Source organism: Drosophila arizonae, chromosome 3 (assembly GCF_054131065.1).
Source record: "Drosophila arizonae isolate 15081-1271.41 chromosome 3, UAZ_ARI_1.0, whole genome shotgun sequence".
Classification (NCBI taxonomy): domain Eukaryota; kingdom Metazoa; phylum Arthropoda; class Insecta; order Diptera; family Drosophilidae; genus Drosophila; species Drosophila arizonae.
The window spans coordinates 15,502,163-15,520,977 of NC_142923.1; the positions used below are offsets into that span (position 1 = coordinate 15,502,163).

The window sequence follows — 18,815 nt, forward strand, 5'->3', positions numbered from 1 at the left end:
GTCACACCGAAATATTGAAATGTTTAATGTGGGATATTGGGGTGTAATTATTTGTATTTTTTATCAGTTTTAATGTTTAAGAAACTTAGAGACTTAAAGTTTACAATATCTAAGATGTTACGATAATATCCATTGACGTTCTTAGCGGATGACGTCACTTACTCTGCTGGATGTCAACACAATGAATGTCTCAATGGCAACCTTCACAACAAAAACTACTTGCGACCAACTCCAATTTTATGCATTGCAAACTTTCAGTCTCAGTTTGAGTGCTAACAACGTTAATTCGTGATAAACTCGATACATACACATTTACAATAATTATAAAAAAGTGGAGCATACATACGTAGCAGACAATATCTCAGAGGCCGACAGACATGCGTTCATAATATATAAGAAAAACAGCTGCTCGTTGATTGCAGCAGTAAAACACACAAAAACAATTTGTAGCTCGATAGCGGCCAATCGGACCGGGGGGCTTCGTCTTCTTTGTTTGAGCATATCTCAAATGTCGAAATGTGCTTGGAACTTTAAAGTCGCCAACAGCAACAACACCAACACCCTCAGCAACAACAACTGCAGACATTAAAGAACTTTGCACTGTCCTAGCCTCGGTGAATAAACAAAATTCAAGAATTTCAAAATTTGCTGAGGTGAAAGTTTTCTTTGTTTTTATTCTCAAAGAGACAATCAATTATTAGGCAATGGAGCGCTGGAAGCCTTCGTACGATTGCGAGGAAGATGCCATGGCCGCACCCTCTGTATGCCCAGTGGCCGAGACAGTGCCAACTGCGCAGCGGATCTTCGGTGACATTAGCACCAATCGGCTGTGGACATTTCGTGTCAGGGTGAACGAGAAGCTCTCCGTCTTCGAGCAGCTTGGAATTGTGGGCAGCTGCGAGGCACTGGGCAATTGGAAGCATACTGGAGCAGCGTTGATGACTCGCGAGGAATCACAAGATGAGGATGAGGATGGTCATGTCTGGACAGCTCAAGTGTATATACCACGTCATTGTGACACTCAGTATCGCTATGTGGTCTTTGGTGTAGATGCTACGTCGGAGCAACTACTGGTGCGTCGCTGGGAGGTGCAGCTGGAGCCGCGTTGTATTAAGGAATGGGATGAGCAGCCGCCTGAGTGCCAGGAAACATTCGGATGTGTCAATGGCCAGGAGAAAGTGGATCGCGGCTGGCTGACCAAAGAGTCGCTGGTGCAGCTGAAGTTCTTCTATGCGCCGTTCACCTGGAAACAGCGCATGAAGCGGCGTCTGGTACACGTCAAAGTGACGCCCATGAATCTGCGCATCCCCACCACAGGCTGCGCCGAGATGGCGCCCGTCAGCACGCTCGAGGACTCGCTATCGAACGACACACATGACACGCGCGAGAATGGCGGCGACAGCACAGCCTTCGCCTTCAGTGAGGTGGTCACCCTCAGCGCCGACAGCTGCGAGATACGCACCCAGGAGCAATTCGGCACCGCGTGCAGCGCCACGGACTTGGTCATCTTTCATCTGACTGTGGCCGATCTGGACAATGTGGCCTATCTGGTGGATCTGTATAGCTACAAATCGAAGGTGGAGCGGGAGGACGGCCCGCCGCATCACCTGGGCTATCATTATGTGTTACCAAATCTCTTCAAGCGCTCCGAAGGCAATCTGGAGCTACCTATTACCTGTGCCAAGACCCACCGGCCACTGGGCATGATGAAACTAGGCTATTTGATAGTCAAGCCCTCGTCCCACAGCGCCCACATGGACATGCGCGTGAGCTATACACGCTACTGGAACAATAAGTGGACCGGCTTGGATGTGGGACATCGTGGCTCCGGCACCAGCTTTAAGGTAGGTCTAAGATACTGTTAGGTGTGTGGAAATGAAATATTGACTTCAAATATGTTTTAAATTAATCTCAGTTTCATGAACTTCTTCAAAACATAGACTATCTCAAAATGAGCTCTTTTACAATAGGTCAGGCAGACATACCTAGATACAATATGATGAACCTATGCTGTTTTGAACAGATTACATTATTCAGAAAACCAGTTTGCCGATAACAAAATTGAAATTTTGAGAGAAGTGCTGAACAGGTTCAAAGTGAACTCTTTTGATACGAATGAAGTAGTTGTATATATTATGAAAATTAAACTATTCAAATATGTCATAACTGATGAACGTATTTGTATACATATATATGTATTCCTATATATTATTAATTATCTTTGCCTTTTCTTTAGTGAATTGAATCTTTAATCCTCAAAAGGAAACCCTCAAGCAACTACACAACTGTCAAAAGTTCGAGTTTTTTCTATGGGGGTCAATTATATATATCTAATATTTATAAACAAATATATCTTGAACTGGATTCTTAGCAAGAAATCAATATGAAGATATAAACATTCAATGAAAAAAAATATTATAGCTTAGCTTCAAGTTTACATAGATGATATTTAATATTCCCTTAACTCCACAAATCAACTGACAAAGCAAAAAATTAATTTACATAAACATTGGATTCCTGATATTTCGAGATGGTAGTGCTGTTTATGAATTACCTACATGATCGGAATTTGCACTTAACGAGACTCAAAGCAAAGTTCTGAAAGAAGAAGAATACTTTAGTATGTGTAGAATTTTTGTGTTGTTGAAGTTATTTTAGATTATTTGACCACCTCCATTTCTAACGAGGCGAGCAAACTTATAAAATATTTATAAGTTATCAATGCATTTTGAAGCGTCTAGCAATTTTAGCATATTATTGAGATTTTTGACCTAGCGAGAGAGAAGTTAACGCAATTCGGCTTTATAAATTTCATTAACAATATTTATTCATCACATTGCATTGGAAGTGTTAATTGAGTATAATTTCATCAGCAACGTTTACAGTTATAGTTACTCAACTCACCATCTTTCCAGGCGATGGACGCTGTGATCAGAGAGAATACAATCACCTCGCTGAAGAACGCCGCCGAGCATGGCGCAGACATGGTGGAGTTCGATGTGCAATTGAGCAAGGATCTCGTGCCGGTTGTCTATCATGATTTCATGATCTATGTGTCGTTGAAGAGCAAGTGCAGTATGCAGGAGCACGACTTTCTGTCACTGCCCATGCGTGAGCTGACGCTGGAGCAGCTCAAGAAGCTGAAGGTGTATCACACGGCGGAGGGGCTGTCCCGTGAGACGCGCTCCTTTCACAACGACGATCTGCTGGAGCATCAGCCGTTTCCTCAGCTGGCCGATGTGCTGGAAGCCCTGGATGAGCACATCGGCTTTAATATAGAGATAAAATGGTCGCAGCGCCTGCAGGACGGTCGCATGGAGGAGGAGTTTGAGCATGTCGTGGATCGTAATCTCTATATCGATTGCATTTTGGATGTGGTGCTGCGCAAGGCGGGCAGCAGACGCATCGTGTTTAGCTGCTTTGATCCGGACATATGCACAATGCTGCGCTACAAGCAGAATCGTTATCCGGTCATGTTCCTCACGCTGGGCCATACGACCAAGTACCAGAAGTATATGGACCCACGTGGCAATGCCATGGAGACGGCCGTGTGGCATGCGGTGGCCATGGAGCTGTTAGGCATCGTGGCACATACGGAGGACCTACTGCGTGATCCCAGCCAGGTAAAATGAACTGCCACCGAGCAGCTTTGGACTTTGTTGGACTTTTACCAAAACGGGCGTTCTAGGTAAATCTGGCAAAGGAGCGTGGCCTGGTGCTCTTCTGCTGGGGCGATGACAACAATTCCAAAGACACAATCAAGCTGCTCAAGGAATTGGGTCTGCATGCCATCATCTATGACAAAATGGATGTTCTGACCACCAAGGAGGTTAAAGTGAGTACCAGCATTGTCCCTCAGCTCTATATACTCTTAGCTAATTTCCATTCACTTGCAGCAAAGCGTGTTCCTGCTGCAGGCCAAGGACAGCCAGAAGGAGATGCTAAAATTGCAGGCACTCGAAATGGGCCACGTCTGGCACACCTCTGCCTCGGGCAGCGAGGAGCAGCAAGCCTGAGCGTTGCATAGCTTTAGATTTACAAACAATCCACAAACGCAGACAGCTGTTGGAAATATGTTTATTTACTCGATTTTTCAGACTGTGCTCAGTGGACTCTCTCCAATAACATATATATATAATACACAAACATATGCTAACACACATGAACACACACACCTTTGTGAACATTTTCTCACCTAGCCAATTGCATTTGCATTTTGTAGTAAATTTTAATTGTTTTTCTCAGTTGCCCACGCCAATTATCTTTTGTGCCTCCTTGCATCAATTTGTATGCGCAATATTCTTATGTAGATTTTGACAGTTCGCTCTATACTTCATTTTTTACGTTCCCGAAAATTGTTTACTTGATGCAACTGTGAAAAATGTATTTTAAATAAAATAAATAATACCAGTATTCATAATGCGTTCTCTATATAGATGTATGTATTTATCGAACTGCAGTTCTCTTTTATAATTTTATCTTCAGGCCAAGCAGCTGCTGAGTCTAAACACTTTTAATGGCTAAATTGAACAGGTTGAAAATAGCTGCGATGGATATAAGAAATGCAAGATTGAAGTGCTATTTTTGGCACATTGAATGAAAGTGATTTTCCATGTAATATACTAAAGACTCGATAAAGTGAAAAATTAATGAATATGAATAATAATTTAAAAGAGAATGATCTGGCTATATTTTTGGGTATTAAAAGTAAATCAATAGCGAAGAGTGATGAGCTGTGGAAACTAAATTGAGGGAGTAATATCAAGTCGTTAGCATTTTGAATATCCATTTTTATTTTCAGTTTATCAATACAAGAATTTGACTTTCCAATAAAGTTAGATCTAATAATAATTAACTGCTTACTGAAAAACTCTTCCAATCATTCCTTCATCTTCCTAAATTTCATAAATACGATCACAAAATGCAGAAACAGAATACAATTAAACACCCAATGTATTTATATTCTCTATAAAAATGTTGGCTGTCGAAATCGCGTATACGCAGCGTGCAACAATGCCATTCATAAATTTAATTTTAAATGAAACGATGTTAATGTTTATCAATATTTGAGAATTAGAAACACATTTATAGCGTCTATTTCATATGTACATTTATTTCCTAGTAGATAAATTACGTATACGCAGTGTGCACAAAAAACAGTTTACTTTAAGTTGTTTACATTTTGTTTACATGAAATTTTGGAGTAATTTATGCATATATTTAGATATATAGTTCCTTAATTGCGTATACGCCGGGTATATCATTTTAAATTTATATCATCTGCTAAATTGTCATTAGATATAGATTGCCGATTAATTTGCCAATTTTGAATATTTTGAAACATTTGAACACACAAAAGAAAAAAACGTATACGCAGCGTTGCATGTGCCGCCAAAAGGCGAAAGCCACGTGGAATGTCAGCGCAAAAGAGAAACGGAGATGAGGCGCAGCGCGCATGCACCGCAACACTGCCAAAGAGCACGGAGACCATGCCGAAGCTAGTCCGTAATATTCCATGAGATTTGTATTTCGGGTTTCAGTTTGTTGAATCGCATCGGATCGTTCGGAACGCGCTGAGCCCAAAAACGACAAGAAGAAAATTTGAAAGAAATCGTCGAGCGCCGAGCAAAACGAGCAGCAGCGTCGAGACGGGGCACGTTAAACGGCACAAAAGTGTAGTGTAGTTCTAGGCTTTAAGTTATTATCCCTTTTTTTTTGTTTTTGGTTGGGTTTCTGCTTCTTCTTCGTTGCAATCCTTTTGGTTTGTCACAGAAACCCATACACACGCCCAAAGATACCGAGAGCTGCGGCAGCGGACAAACTATTCCAGCGATTATGTTTATTGGCAGCGCGCACAACAACCAAAAGTCCAGCAAATAGGTGAGAAGCGGCCAATGAAAATGGTTTGAGTAATTGCGTGAGTGTGTGTGTGTGTGTGTGTGTACGTGCGTGTCTCCTATGTATATATAGACACACGGACAGCTAGTGGAAATTGTGTAAAGTTTGATCTATGCCAGGCTGAGGGCACAACCCAAGAAATTCGGCTCATTTTAAAGTCAACGGGCAACAAAACAATCAGGAAGATTTTCGTGCTACACCAAACGGAAAAATCGATGCGTGCGCCTGTTCCCACACACACACACACACACATCCAACAGCTTAACACTGCATGTGTGTGTGTGTGTGTACACTTCAAGTTAACTGAAGGCAGCAACGACTTCATACCACAACAAAAAAGAGAGTAGAAAAAAAAAGGAGAAGTGAAAGAAAAACAGCAGCATTTAGAGGCAGCGCCGCACTTGCTACACGCTACTTACTACTACAACTTGCAACACTCCTGACCTACTGCCCCGCCACTCTGCCCGATTCCTGCTGCCTGCCCCAAAGCCCTGTGCGTGAGCTGCCAACAACAGGATATGGCTGTGGGTGTGTTTGGTGTGTGCGTGCACCAGTGGGTATATATATGTGTGTGTGTGTGTGTGTGCGAGTGTTTAGTGTGTGTTGTGGGCTAGGTATAAAAAGGCAAACAAGCGCCACAAAAACAGAAAACTCATTTTAAATATGTGTACGCGCCGAGCTTTTTGAAGTTCTTCTATGCTCATTAAATGTGAATAAATGATGGCGTAGCGGGAGCAGCGACTACTCTCTCTCTCCCTCTCTCTCTATGTCTCTCTGGCTATAGCCTCTGGCAAATGAGTGCCCCTAATATAGCCGGAGCCAGGAGCGTTAAGCGTTACCTTCATTAATAGCATTTTTAATGGGGCTCTGCCGTGGCGCTCTTATGCTGATATTAATATTAAATCATATTAAATTTTGAGACCTGCCTGTCAGTTTGACAAGCACTAATCACCAGCTCAGCTCTTCTTCCGGCATGTGGGCAAATGCGTGCTGTCCCAATATGAGTATAACTAGCTGGCTGAATAAAATGTTTTGCCCTTATTGATAGGATTTTTAATGACAGCTGTTGTTATATACAAAGAGGATTTATATTTATATGTATGCATGTGTAAAAAGAAAGTCAACAGTTTGACATTCCAGTTTAGAGGAACTTAAATGTATGATTGATGTTGATTAGTATATTGGATTTATGCTTGATGAATGTATAAGGGTAGAAGAGAGAGGTCAATCGAGTGGAGTTAAAATAGATAATAAATAATGTTGAGCTGTCAACAGTTTAGCAAACATTGCAGCTCCTAATTTGATATAGATTTTAATATAAGACTATTAAATATATTGTAATTATTGTGATTAACAATATATTGTAATCAACAGTTTGACATGCACTACATATAATACACTTCACAGAGCGACAAGAGTGTAGATAGTAAGGCAGACTGTATTATTCTCATATTATTACAAAATTTTACCTTAGCCGCTAATCTTAAGAGTTTTCTTAATGAACCAACAAGTCCGTTGTAGATATGAGCTCTTCAATAATAAATGCTGTCAACAGTTTGACATGCATTGTACCTCGGATCGACTCAAAGTCAACTGATAAATATTAATAATTGATGCAGGCAATTGTGTGCGTGTGTGATGCGGCAGTTCATAGAATCAAATGTCAAACAGTTTGACATGTACTGTAAGCATTACACATTCATATACGGATGCATAGTAGCCAAAGGAATGCCACTACTTAAAGAGATGATATTATATAGATAATAATAATATATGTATAATTATAATTTGTAATGTTGTAGGAGTGCCCCTAATAAATTAGTTTTACATGCACTAAGTTCGCTATTAAGCAAACTAATTTGCTGCTCAATAAATATAAATGAGTATTGCCATATGCCAGCAGCCTGATAGTAAATAGTAAGAATACTAAATAACACAGTTTGGCCAGCACTGCGAACAGGCATACTCTGCTGTGCTGAAAGTATGTGTGCGTGAGTGTGTGTGTGTGTGTGAGTGCGAGTGCGAGTGCGCCCAGCATAATCGTTTAGCATTAATTGCCGAGCACTACAACCGCAACTGGAACACCCTACTAACTACATACCATAAATGAAATTTGTATATATGTATATTTAGCCTGGGCAACTGCTCGTCGCTTGCTGTGGGGGCTTTGGGGGCTGGCGTTGCGGTGTCCACGGCGTGTGTTTCGATTGTTTGTTTTGTTTATAAAGCTCATGTTTTTCACTGCTCCCGGCCGTCCGTCTACCCGTCCACCCGTCTTTTCGCCTGTCCGCCTGTTTGTCTGTCCGGCTGTCCGTCTGTCCGTCTGTCTGTCAGAGCAGTCAGTAAACAATTGAACATTGAAAATCGACTGCCGACAATCGAGAATCGACGGACGCGTCAGACAGGCCAAGAGCTAAAGCTAGCGGTAGATAGAGAGACAGACATTTCGATGGAACGACTGTTGCTGCTAGTTCATGTGGGTGTTTTTCTTCTTCTGGTTTGAGTGTATTCGTGAATACAATGGGCGAAAGTGTGTGCGTGTAAACAATGCAGCGTTAAAACTAAATATTGTTTAAGAACAAATATTTGGCTTTTGTGCAAATCACGAATCAGCAAGATTTTCTGTTTTTTTTTTTTATTTTTTGGCCTTAAGGCGCAAAAAACAATGACGTTATCGATGATATTCTTTCCCAGATATAGATAGATACTATATATTTGGCTTCGATTAAATTTAGTCATTCGAAGAGCCAGAACATTTAATGGTGGGATGCTTTTCACGAGCTGCTAATGGGTCGTTTCAATTGAAATAAATATAATTGCGAGTGTTTTTCCGAATTTCTTTTATTCATTTTTGATTTTGTTTTCCTTTTGCTCGTATATGTGTGAGTGTGTGTGTATACCTTGGAAAAGAAAATGTACCTGGACTAATATAGACTGTAATATTGTAGAGCCGTTCGTGCCAGGAAATAGGAAGCATCAATCAGTTATGGATTTTTCTTTGAATACGCATAGATTCTGAGAGTGCATGAATTGAATCACTAGCTCATGATTGCATAGTCGTTCTAGGTCGCGATGAGATATGCGCCTATTCATAACAAACCGCTGGATAAACCATTTGTTTTTCCAATAACTAGCGGAGAGGATGTGCGAAAGTGTTCGATTCATTTGTGCTGATATAAAATATGAATATGCTAATGATTTGTTTACACAAATATTGATTAAAGACACACTTTGTGTATATCATGGCCAAAGATCAAGGCTATACCTGCAGTCAGTTTAGATTTGTTTGCGATGATCTAAACATGATGGAATATACAAATATACATATATATATATGTTTATAAAAAACGAAATTGCAGCTGAAATCTCTGTTTCTTACTCCAAATTGATTTATTAATTGAAAATTCAAGAATTGCTTTTTAATTTGTATATTTTCAATTATCATTTAATCATTTAATTTAATATTTAATAAATTATTTAAATTAATAAAATCATATGAAATTGATTTTTAAAACATTGCCAATTATTTACTATTAAATTCATATATATTAAAATATATATTATATATAAATATTATTTATATAATATAATTTTCAATGTATACAATATCAAATCCATCTATCTGTATTATACCCTATAACAACACTCAATATTAGTAGCGTTGTAATAGCAGCTCATTATATTTTTAACATTTAATGTTAAGCAAGCAGAATGTCTGTGAACCAGTCAGGTTAATGTACTAAATACATAAGCGAAACGGTATTTGGAATGCTGAACTCTGTCGATGTCTGCGGCTGTTCACACAGACCATTGATCTGAAGAAATGGCAGACGGAACTGGAGTGGTAGAAGGCAATGTCTGCTGAATACGGTGGATTTCCTTGACCACCTCAGCAGCTTGTGACCGAAGGTTATCGTGTGGCAAATTCCTTTGCTCATGTCTTCCGGCATAGTTTGCGGCTGTTTAAATTTGAATGGCATTAAGTGCTGTTGATTACATTTGCCCTCGCATAATTTCTCCTAATGTATGCCGAAGGAGCCTATCGTAGATTACTTTCAGCTGCTGCCAGCTGTGGCACAGCCAAGGTATTTGGGTGCTGCATGAGTAGGCTTTATATGTCTAATATGGGCTAAAGTAAAATGTATATTAAATTAAGATGGGGGCTATTCATATGCAAATATATATGTATGTATATCCAATGCTAAGCTCCAAAAGGCAATTGAATACATTCATAATGCAATATCTCGAATTGTATTCATAGAGCATTCACAGACATTAGCTTTTATGAATAGCTGTAATAAGTATTCATGTCAAAGGCATTCAAATAATGCAAACTTAAATATACTTCTTATTATCCTTATGCCAATTTCCTTAAACCAAAGCTGACCTCTTTGTCATAAAAATAAAAAAATAATATTTAAATATCTATCAAATTTACTAAGTGAATATACTCATTTTCAGCGCAATGTTGTCCAATCCGCACCCAACCTAGTGAGTACCTCAATGCCACACGAAAGCATCCAAAATGCGTTCGTGGTGCTAACATCTAGATAAATTTCAAGTGCTAACGCGCTGGGCACATTCAACTGAGCGAGAGGGAGAGAGCAAGAGGGGGAGCGCGAGCGGCAGGCGAGCGGAAGGAGAAGAAATTAAGGCGCCTGCACCGGAGAACGCATAATCATAGCATAATCCTGGGCAAGGAACACGAGCACTATTCAGGTTTGCGGCTAACACAAACATCCACAGCACCCAACACCCAACGTAGAGCCTAGACCCAAGCACAACACAAGACAACATATACATATACACATCAGATCTGTCGGATCGCATTACCCCATTCAGCTAGCGTACTGTGACTATGACCTATATACCTAAAAATATGAATCACTATGCGCATGCAGCCATGAATCTGATCAACATGGATTCGGAGAATCGGGTCGTGCTCAATGTGGGCGGCATTCGGCATGAAACGTACAAGGCGACACTGAAGAAGATTCCAGCCACGCGTCTATCACGTCTGACCGAGGCGCTGGCCAACTACGATCCCATACTGAACGAGTACTTCTTCGACAGGCATCCAGGTGTATTCGCACAAGTGCTCAACTACTACAGGTGAATTCAACTACCAACTATAACCGTATATATGGCTGATGCAACATGTCGCCCTTCTAGAACTGGCAAGCTGCATTATCCTACAGATGTGTGCGGTCCGCTGTTCGAGGAGGAATTGGAATTTTGGGGTCTCGACTCGAATCAGGTGGAGCCCTGCTGCTGGATGACCTATACACAGGTGAGTTGGCTTACTTAAATACAAAATATCTAATAACTATTATCCACTCGTCCCCTACAGCATCGTGACACACAAGAAACCCTAGCCGTACTCGATCGCTTAGATCTGGATACGGAAAAACCGTCCGAAGAGGAATTGGCACGCAAATTTGGCTTCGAGGAGGATTATTACAAAGGCACCATCTCCTGGTGGCAGGAAATGAAGCCGCGCATTTGGTCGCTATTCGACGAGCCATACAGTTCAAATGCCGCCAAGGTAAGTAGCCGAAATCAAAACCCAAAGCTTCTTCAGGCTAACTCACCTGCTTGCCTCTTCAGACCATTGGCGTCGTCTCGGTGTTCTTCATATGCATTTCGATATTGTCCTTCTGTCTGAAAACCCATCCGGATATGCGTGTGCCCATCGTGCACAATGTCACAGTGAAGACGGCGAATGGCAGCGCCGCCTGGTTCCTGGACAAGTCAATGACCAATGCGCACATTGCCTTCTTCTACATAGAATGCGTTTGCAATGCCTGGTTTACGTTCGAGATATTGGTGAGTTGATGCAACGAAATTGACACCTATTACTGAGAGATATAAACTAGTAGCTGAATTTGGTAGGCTAGAAGAAGGCAAAGCTATTGCGGAGCTAAGGAAATTGATAGAAATAAATTGAAAGCTTTGGGCTGTGTTGATCCCCGAGATGTACGAAGAATAACTAAATCTCGATAAGATGTTTAATCAATGTGTTACAGCCCTTACCAAATATATAAAGGTAAAGCAATGATAGGTAAGAGAAGTTGCAAGTGAACGTGAAATATTAACTATAATACATTGAGTATATGAGTAGAATAAATTGACGATTCAACATCGAAAAGAGGAAGAGCTCTTAAATCAAATAGGAATTTGTAGAGATTTTTCTATGAGTAGTTCAAGCAATAAATGTTTAGGTAGAATACTATATGTAACATCAGTTGGGAATTGAACTGCTATGCTCATTCTGATTTATTCTATTCTCCCCTTCTTACAGGTTCGCTTCATCTCGTCGCCGAACAAGTGTGAATTCTTAAAGTCATCTGTTAACATCATAGATTATATAGCGACGCTTAGTTTTTATATTGATCTAGTGCTTCAGCGATTCGCATCGCATCTGGAGAACGCTGACATACTCGAGTTCTTCTCGATTATACGCATCATGCGTCTGTTCAAGCTGACCCGCCATTCATCCGGCCTGAAAATCCTGATACAGACGTTCCGCGCCTCCGCCAAGGAGCTAACACTTCTGGTATTCTTCCTGGTGCTGGGCATTGTGATCTTTGCCAGTCTCGTCTATTATGCCGAGCGCATACAGCCCAATCCACACAACGACTTCAATAGCATACCGCTGGGCCTGTGGTGGGCACTGGTCACCATGACTACCGTTGGCTACGGCGACATGGCGCCCAAGACCTACATTGGCATGTTTGTCGGCGCCCTCTGCGCTCTGGCCGGTGTGCTAACCATTGCACTGCCAGTGCCCGTCATTGTTAGCAACTTCGCCATGTACTATTCGCATACGCAGGCGCGAGCCAAACTGCCAAAGAAGCGTAGACGAGTGCTTCCCGTCGAACAGCCGCGACAGGCCCGACTGCCAGGTGAGCGTAAGTATCAATGGAATGGTCTCTCACATATAGGAAAGCATATTCCACTCACATTTCCATCGTTCTCTCTCTCTCTCTCTCTCTCTCGTTTAGGCGCTCCAGGCGGCGTCAGTGGCTGTGGCACTCCAGGCTCTGGCCCACACTCCGGCCCCATGGGCTCCGGGGGCACTGGACCCCGTCGCATGAACAATAAAACCAAGGATCTGGTCAGCCCCAAGTCAGGTGAGTGTTCGGTTGCGTCGCGCAACGAATGCCATTCAGCAGCACCAATCTACACCAGCTTAACAACCGAGCTGAGCGCTTCAACACCCGGAGCACCCCGGTACCACCTAACGTACGCCTCTGTCTCGCTCGCTCTGTCCCTTAAGCCAGTGCTGAGTAAACTGGCAAACAGCTTCTAACCTTCACTAAAGCTCAACGCCTGCACAGCTGCACTCAGTACTCAAACGTTTTGCTTTGAGGCTCACCTAGCAGTTGTTGTGCTGTCCCCCTCAAGCGTACTAGGCAATATCTATTCGAAAAGTATACCTCCTAAATTCTGCAAAAACAGCTTGCGCACAAAGCCAAACAAAATGATCTACAAATTTAACTAATGCTCCCTTTGACCCATCTATTGTTATATATATATATGTTATATATGAAGTTTTGATTTTATTTTGGGGTGCGCTCCTTGAGCTACTTGCAAACTACAATACAATATATATGGCAGTTGTACGTGTATATATGTACTCTATGTAATTAAAATGTGAATGGATTACTCGAATCACATCATCGAAAGATCATCAACTGAAATCATCTCGAACACGCTTGGCTTTCCTTTTACGCTGCTCATGGGCTCCAAGAGCCGCTGTTGATGGGAGATCTGTAAAGATATCGAAAGAGCCTCAAAAATAACATATATTGACTTAGGCTTATAATTATGTATAAGTAATTTTTCAATCTTTGAATAGATTCCAAGAGATATGCAATATATGCTCATATTTGATGTATGTACATATCGATACATATCGATTGCTCAACAGATCTCTAATCAACATTCACCTATTCCATCAAAAAATACATCTACCAGCCTTTATTCATGGCTTTAAAAAAAAAAGAACGCTTTAAGTTGAAAAAAAAAAAAAAAATCTATCTGGAAATTTCCAAAAAAATATTTCTGTACAATATATTAAAGTATCCGCCCTTTCAGTTTTCGGCTTCAAAGGGTTCATTTCTCTTCTTTTATTATAATCAATCAAAATCCTTTCCAACCACAATTTTAAAATAAGTTTTGCTCTCAATATGTAATTTATTTTTATTTTCATGTTTTCATTTTTTTTTTTAAATTAATAATCCCAATCAAAAAATCAAAACAAAAAAATCTTATGTAAATACTTAGATGAATATACTACAATGATTGGCAAACCCCGTGATGGCAAAAAGAGCAGGCTGCTCTGAGCCTTAAGCAAAGAATCACGAACACGACAACGACAACAACATGAACTCTGAACCACCCCGAGAAAACTCCAATAAAATTTTCAAATGCAAAGAGCAATTGTGTACTGAACAATGGACCATATCTATGAAGCTACTGTCGATCACATCATTGAGAATGAATATTTAAATTATCACAAAAAATATATATATAAAAAAAAAAAAAAAAAAACAATGCACATGAAATCGAAAAGGAACCGCTGGATTGAGATACGAATCGTGGTACGTTGGCCTCCCACCAAGGACCTCCTCTATATAAGACAGGCGGTGGCGTCTGGTACTCTACTACTACTGCTGCTCCTACTGCTACTGCTACCACTCTGCTCCTATACCTTCTACAACTTGCTATATAGTCGTATATATATGCTCTATATATGACTACAATATGTAATTTTCTACGTGTTTACCTCTCTCTGTCTCACTCTCTCTCTCTCTCTAAATATACTGAATATTGAATATTAATTGATATATTGATATACGTGTTGTTCATCAGTTCTGGCTCGTTCGTTCGTTCGTTCAAAAGTATCTACTCTATATGCATACATATATATAAATATAAATATCTATTCAACAAGTATACCTATCTCTCTCGCTCTTACTATCTATATGTGTGTCTGCGTGTGTGTATTTTTTATATAAATATATACATATATATATTTCATTGTTGTTCGAAACGTCGAACAGGCGTTCAATATAATATATATATTTAGTCCTATATACGTATTGATATTTTTTATAGTCAAACATATTTGTATTATCTTGAACTTTTGTATTTCAGATATGGCCTTCAGTTTCGACTAAAAAATATATATAAAACGAAACCAGTTCATATTTTGTAATTTGTATTCCAAAAGTACCGAAACAGAAAACACAGTTCAAATGAAAGCACAAAAAAAAAGCAAAAGTCAACTCAAAATCAAAAGAGCAGAAATAAAAAATAATTGAAAATCAAAAAGAAAATCAAAAGAAATCGCAATCGTAATCGTTATCGTTATCGCTATCTGTATCGCAAAACGCTCATCTCTCATGCTCTCTCTCAGGCTCAGACAAAAATGCCACACGGATCAAGCTGGGCGGGTGTGTTGGTTTACCATATTCTAAATAGCATACAAATCTCTATGTACCTAGTACTCTATTCTAATCCTATAACAAACATCCTATCTATGTAGCTTAGGCGCTGCCAGCAACTCCTACAAGAACATTTCTAAAACTAACTAGTTTGTAGATAATTTCCTTGAACTGAATAACCGCAAAACCGATATCCGCAAAACCGATTACCGATTCCGAACCTTCACACCTCTTAACATCCAGCGATGATACGAACAAAAAAAGTTTGCCCAACACATGCGAAAGCAACCCTCAAGTAGTTCGACTGCATGCTGCATGTTTTCCCGTGCGGGGTCTCAACCTCCGACGTGTCAGTAACCCTAGATTAGTTGTTAATTTAATTTAAGTTGTCTGTGCGTGTTGCGTGTTGTGTTGTGTGTTGTATGCTGTGAGTGCATTAAGTGTGTGCATCGTATGCCGTTTTGTATCCCAGCCACCACAAACACCCTGTACGTGTAGTATAAAAAGTGCACCCTGTATTAAAGAACACCGAATAGCGTTGCGTCTATCCTCGAATTCGACTTAAGTAAATTGAGATTGGATTTTTTAACAATATTTATAACAAATATTAATATAATTGCTTTTTCTCTCTCTCTCTCTCTCCTCTCTCTCTTTCTTTCTCTTTCTCTCTTTCTACTGTTTATCTTTCTATCTATCTATCGCTGTCTCCCTACTCTACATACTCTACATTCTGTTCACGTTTAACTGCGCCTAAACCAAACAGTTGCTCAACTCTTCACAGGTCCCCTGGGCGCCAGCATCGTTGCGATGAGTCCACGCACCATGCTAGACTTGAATCCGGCACTGGCCATGGGTAAGCCCACGTTTCAGCCACGTTTTCCAACCCAATCGGCTGCCACGCCCCCCATGGCGCCCACAATCCCAGTGACATTGGCTGCGAACATAACGGCCACAGCGGCCGGAGCAGCGGCTGCTGCAGCATCTGGAACACTGCCAGCGGTGCCCAGCATAGCGGTGTCGACCACCGCCAGCATCGGCAAGGATAGCACCGCTACCGGCACCACCACCACCACCAGCACCACCACCCTGGAGGCCAGCAAGAAGGCGTTCCTCTAAGCAGCCGCCCTCATCTCTCAAGTCCCATCAAGCAATACCTAGCCTATAGCCTATTGTAACCTTCGCATACGTATATGCCTACCTATGAGTAATTATCAATCTATTATCACGCGAACAACACTCCCATATCATGACATACATATTACTGTAGCTATATAAGTATTATTACAATTAATAATGCATTCGGCACTGCTTGGCATTTTGGAGACGACACGAATCCAAAGCGACGTTTTTAACTATGAAGGTTTTTAGTATTATATTTAAATTGTTTTATCGATCCACTTCTTTTTATATACCTATATAGATATGTCTTATGTTAGAAATAGCCAATGTTGTATATACTGCATAGCTAACGATTTTAACGATTGGTTAAGATCAACAATAGAAATACAGAAATTTTTTATGCAAACAATTTTTTAAATAGATCTGGCTTTAATTTCAGACTCAAAACAGATTGTTTAAAATATACCGTTACTTATGAATTTTATATACGCTTTACTAATGAAATCTCAAAATTTCTCAATCTCAGCAAACAGTTGTGACACATTTTTCCCCCAATATTTTGCATTTAAAAGAAAGCTTTTAGTGTGCCTAAAATTACAATAATATTGATCCTGCTCTTATGTTGTGAAAGTTAATAGAGCTTGTCATGTATTTTGCTTTCAAAAGTATTTGATATACTGCAGAAAGTAACTGAAGTCGATAAAGCTTATCATACGTTTCTATAGACCTTGAATATATCCTCCCCCTAATACAAATATGATTAATTTGAGCTTTCCAGTGTTATAAATTTTCCAAATATTTGATTAATGCTCATTAGGCTGGTCTCAAAGTTTCGCTTGTATCCTCAGACTTCAACAGCTTCAAATATCTTTGCCCAACTGCGTGAAAGTCTATTTTAAAAGCTCATTAAACAGTTAATTAAGCTTTTCATATTTCCCCAGCAAACTACACTGAAGGCAAAGCCACTTGAGTAACTCAACTAAAGTTCGGGCTGTGCTTGCATTGCCCCGCTTAGAAGCTTCATAATTGCCTAATTGGAAATCCCCTGCCGAGCCTCTGTTGTGTGCGTTTCGGGGCGTATGCGTGATCTATAAAATTTCTATGGAATGAAAAACTTTTCGTGCATTATGGCAACTGCTTAAAATTCATTGGAGCATTCGCGCGCTTGTCCGATTCGCTCTTAAAGGCGAGCGTTAACTTTCCAGCTAATAAGTGGTCACATCTCACGGTCTCTGCCAGGCTTCAACGCCTAAGCAAGAAGGAAAAATAAGAAAGCGAAAACATTGTGCGTAACTTTAGAAAACTTTAGAAAAACAAATGAAAATTTCCGGCTGGCTGTGCGTTCATCATCATGGAATACGCATCAGGCGAGCAGCGCTTCAACTTTAATTACATTTTTTTGTTCTTTATTTAACCTGGCGGTGGTGTGCCCGGAAAATTGACATGGAAAATCACGGGCTGTGGAAGTTTTGGCGTAAAACGATTTAAATTTTCAAATATTCAAATGTTTTTCTTCCGCAAAGTTGCGTTTTAAGCAAACGCCGCTTTTAACTTGTTTCGCCTACTCAAACACTTACAAATTTCTTCGAAATAGGGGCGCCATAGGTGGCGGGGGGTCAGAGCTCAGAGCAGAGTACACATACACCCACACACACAAACAAACACACACATATATATATATAAAGATAGCTAAAGATGTGTTTCTATTGAATATCATTAGGTAAATAAAAAGCCTCTTGTACATTTTGAATATCTCTCAGCAAGCATTATACATACTAACATACAAACGTAGCTATTGTATCTATACATAATACTAACAATAATTTCTAAGCTAAACAAATTATGATGATGATGGAGGAGAAGAAGACGCTAACGCTTTGCAATAAATACCAAATAAAATAAATGAAGGAAAACAAAAAAAAAAAAAAAAACAAACAAACAATTTCATAAAGAAAAACGGACAAAGTTTGCAAAACATTTGTTAAGTTTTTACTATGGAAGAAGCATTCATAGGCAACTTAAAATTAATATAAATACGAATACATATATACACATACATATACATATACATACACATTATAAACATTGTTTAGTTCTTATTTACTATAATATTGTTACGCATTTGGTTCTCCTCTCAAGGAATTTCAAAACTGATTTTTAATTGTATAGTTAAGTGAATTGTATACTATTTGAACTATAATGCAAATGCGAATACAAAAAAAAAAAAAAAAAAAAAAAAAAAAAAAAAAAACTGTTCTCTCAATAATTCATGAAGAAGCATAAATTTAATTATATAATAATAAATATACGAAACTCAAAACTGAAATGCAATAAACAAAATCTATT

The 18,815-nt window shown here is 39.8% G+C and overlaps 2 protein-coding genes across 18 annotated transcripts; both read left to right on the top strand.

Moving 5' to 3' along the window:
* The first annotated feature begins 159 nt into the window (after window positions 1–159).
* LOC108610002 (glycerophosphocholine phosphodiesterase GPCPD1) lies at window positions 160–4,413 on the top strand. The gene is made up of 5 exons (XM_089465074.1): window positions 160–614; window positions 685–1,844; window positions 2,916–3,623; window positions 3,689–3,835; window positions 3,897–4,413. The coding sequence occupies exons 2-5, from the start codon at window positions 705–707 to the stop codon at window positions 4,014–4,016; spliced, it is 2,115 nt and encodes a 704-aa protein (XP_089321200.1). The 5' UTR covers window positions 160–614; window positions 685–704; the 3' UTR covers window positions 4,017–4,413.
* A 1,106-nt stretch (window positions 4,414–5,519) lies between these two features.
* On the top strand, window positions 5,520–18,407 carry Shaw (potassium voltage-gated channel shaker cognate w). Of its 17 annotated transcripts, none has more exons than XR_016269350.1 (10): window positions 5,520–5,880; window positions 10,360–10,617; window positions 10,800–11,010; window positions 11,071–11,188; window positions 11,249–11,443; window positions 11,506–11,724; window positions 12,200–12,809; window positions 12,912–13,031; window positions 14,188–14,504; window positions 15,061–16,256. XR_016269350.1 is itself a non-coding variant. In XM_018001821.2 (10 exons), the coding sequence occupies exons 4-10, from the start codon at window positions 10,802–10,804 to the stop codon at window positions 16,464–16,466; spliced, it is 1,833 nt and encodes a 610-aa protein (XP_017857310.1). In that variant the 5' UTR covers window positions 5,521–5,880; window positions 10,360–10,389; window positions 10,461–10,617; window positions 10,800–10,801; the 3' UTR covers window positions 16,467–18,407. The 17 variants fall into 17 exon arrangements, 12 of the variants coding, with proteins under 12 accessions (XP_089321204.1, XP_089321206.1, XP_089321205.1 ...); XR_016269349.1 differs by having other exon boundaries at window positions 12,200–12,803; window positions 12,903–13,031; XR_001915616.2 differs by having other exon boundaries at window positions 5,521–5,880; window positions 12,903–13,031; window positions 16,132–16,272.
* The last annotated feature ends 408 nt before the right edge of the window (window positions 18,408–18,815 follow it).

Bases quoted from the DNA above. Each gene is read 5' to 3' on its own strand.
- LOC108610002 (XM_089465074.1), top strand. From the start codon at position 705: ATGGAGCGCTGGAAGCCTTCGTACGATTGCGAGGAAGATGCCATGGCC. The intron at 1,845-2,915 runs GTAGGTCTAAGA...CCATCTTTCCAG, and splicing joins GCTCCGGCACCAGCTTTAAG to GCGATGGACGCTGTGATCAG. The intron at 3,836-3,896 runs GTGAGTACCAGC...ATTCACTTGCAG, and splicing joins TGACCACCAAGGAGGTTAAA to CAAAGCGTGTTCCTGCTGCA.
- Shaw (XM_018001819.2), top strand. From the start codon at position 10,757: ATGACCTATATACCTAAAAATATGAATCACTATGCGCATGCAGCCATG. The intron at 11,011-11,070 runs GTGAATTCAACT...TCGCCCTTCTAG, and splicing joins CAAGTGCTCAACTACTACAG to AACTGGCAAGCTGCATTATC. The intron at 11,189-11,248 runs GTGAGTTGGCTT...CGTCCCCTACAG, and splicing joins GCTGGATGACCTATACACAG to CATCGTGACACACAAGAAAC.